This window comes from Merops nubicus, unplaced genomic scaffold (assembly GCF_000691845.1).
Source record: "Merops nubicus isolate BGI_N331 unplaced genomic scaffold, ASM69184v1 scaffold8236, whole genome shotgun sequence".
Classification (NCBI taxonomy): Eukaryota; Metazoa; Chordata; class Aves; order Coraciiformes; family Meropidae; genus Merops; species Merops nubicus.
This window is the reverse complement of record NW_008616896.1, coordinates 3,459-5,133: the sequence shown is the minus strand read 5'-3', so window position 1 is coordinate 5,133 and position 1,675 is coordinate 3,459. Positions and strand designations below refer to the sequence as shown.

At 43.0% G+C, this 1,675-nt stretch overlaps 1 protein-coding gene across 1 annotated transcript in view; it reads right to left on the bottom strand.

Annotated features, from left to right (window-relative positions):
• Window positions 1-821, bottom strand: part of LOC103775506 (G protein-coupled receptor kinase 5-like) — a gene marked incomplete at its 5' end in the record, with an annotated part of 2,516 nt that extends 1,695 nt beyond the window's left edge. Inside the window, one exon of the mRNA XM_008942965.1 lies at window positions 684-821. Within this exon, the coding sequence (XP_008941213.1) occupies window positions 684-821 (138 nt within the window). The remainder of the gene's footprint in view (window positions 1-683) is intronic.
• Between the last annotated feature and the right edge of the window lie 854 nt (window positions 822-1,675).

Sequence of the window (1,675 nt, the reverse complement as noted above, 5' to 3'; positions counted from 1 at the left end):
AGGCACATAGATGCATGAAGAACTGAGGCTGAGTCTGCTTCTGCATGTTTGTGCATCAGTCGTATTAGAAGTTGACCCATAAAGTTGCCTCTGTTCTTTTCTTTAGCTCTGTGGAGAAGTGATTCCGGGTGAAGACAGGAGTACTCACAAAATCCCAGTTACTAGCACCCCTCTGCCTAAGAAGATCTGCTGCTTGATCCAGAGTTGGATTATGAAATCCACCATTGGCTGTTTTGATAACAAACAGAAACAAAGACCCAGATCTGGAAACCCAGGAGCAGTTTAAGGTCCAGAGTCAACTGCTGCAGCTGGGAACTGCTGAAGGCACAAGACAAAGGGTGAGATCAGGAACACCAAAGAAGAACCTCCCATTTAGGACTTCCAGCCACCCCAGGGAAGTTCATGAGAGTTATTGTCAAAACACCTCTGCAGAAATCCAGGAGAAGGAAGTACAGCAGGATCCTTGCCAATTTACACAGATATGCAGAGCCAATAGATACAATCACCTGAACCTGACATCTGTGGTACATTACAGATCTTGAAAGAGACCATTTGTAACTTATGAAAGCATTAGAGTCTGGCAAGTTATCCAGTAGCTATATATTGCTGGAAATATACAGCTCCTCTTAAACCATCTGTGTTAGGGGTTTTATTGGAGTGATTTTATTATGATACATCCTTACCTCATTTTGCCATGGAATAGACACCGAACCTGTGGAAAACTTGGAATAGAAATCATCATCTGTTTGGTCCAGGTTGACTCCTTTCACTGTGGAGAACTGCTCGATGTCTAACACATCCTTGCAGTACACTGCTCGGGGCTAGCTCAGCAGAAAAGGGGAAAAAGAAAAAGAAGAAGAAAATCAGCAAGAGAAAAAAAATATTTTTGATTCTGACCATGTTCTTTCATTCACAGATTCAGTCAAGTGAGAATGCCTAACAACAAGAGACTAGCTGCATCCTGCTTCTCTGGGCTTGTTCTGCCTGCATGTTTATCATCAAAGGCTGACTTCACTTTAAGCATGTTAAGCTTCCCACTTTGAAGTCCTTAAAGCATCAGCACAGCCCAAGTGGATTTTAGTCATCCATGTAGCATATGGTTAAGAGGTGAGGGGAAAAGGACAGAAAGAGCAAGACAACAAAAATCAAATCCTTCAGTAGTCTGTTTTTTTTAAGAGAGGGAACAACAGAAACCCAGAATGCTTATGAGTGACACGTTGGAGGCAGCTCTGAAAAGGGACCTCAGACAGAAGTGTCCTGCTGCTCAGATAGCTGTGGAGTCTGCAGCTTAAAAGTTTAAAGGAATGTATACTAATTGCTAAAGAAAACAGAAGAGCTTTGGCATTTTTCCATTGTTTTTATTAATAACTCAGCTGCTGGAAGCTGTCCAGAACTGCCTCTATTAGCTCTTTTACCTTGGCTGCATTTCTTCAAACAGATAATCAGACAGCTTTGCCTTTTTAAACGACATCATTTTCTGGGGTGACAGAGACTCTTTGCAGTGGTGTTGCTTTTTGCTCGTATTCCAGCAGACAGCCACAGAAAGCAGAAACAGGCATCACTGGCTACCTGTCATGGTGTGGTCATCTGCATGCTTGGAGAGTTCCCATCAACGAGGCAGTTACTCTGTGATGTGCAGGAATAATTGAGGGGTGGTTTGTGGGACTAGCCTGAC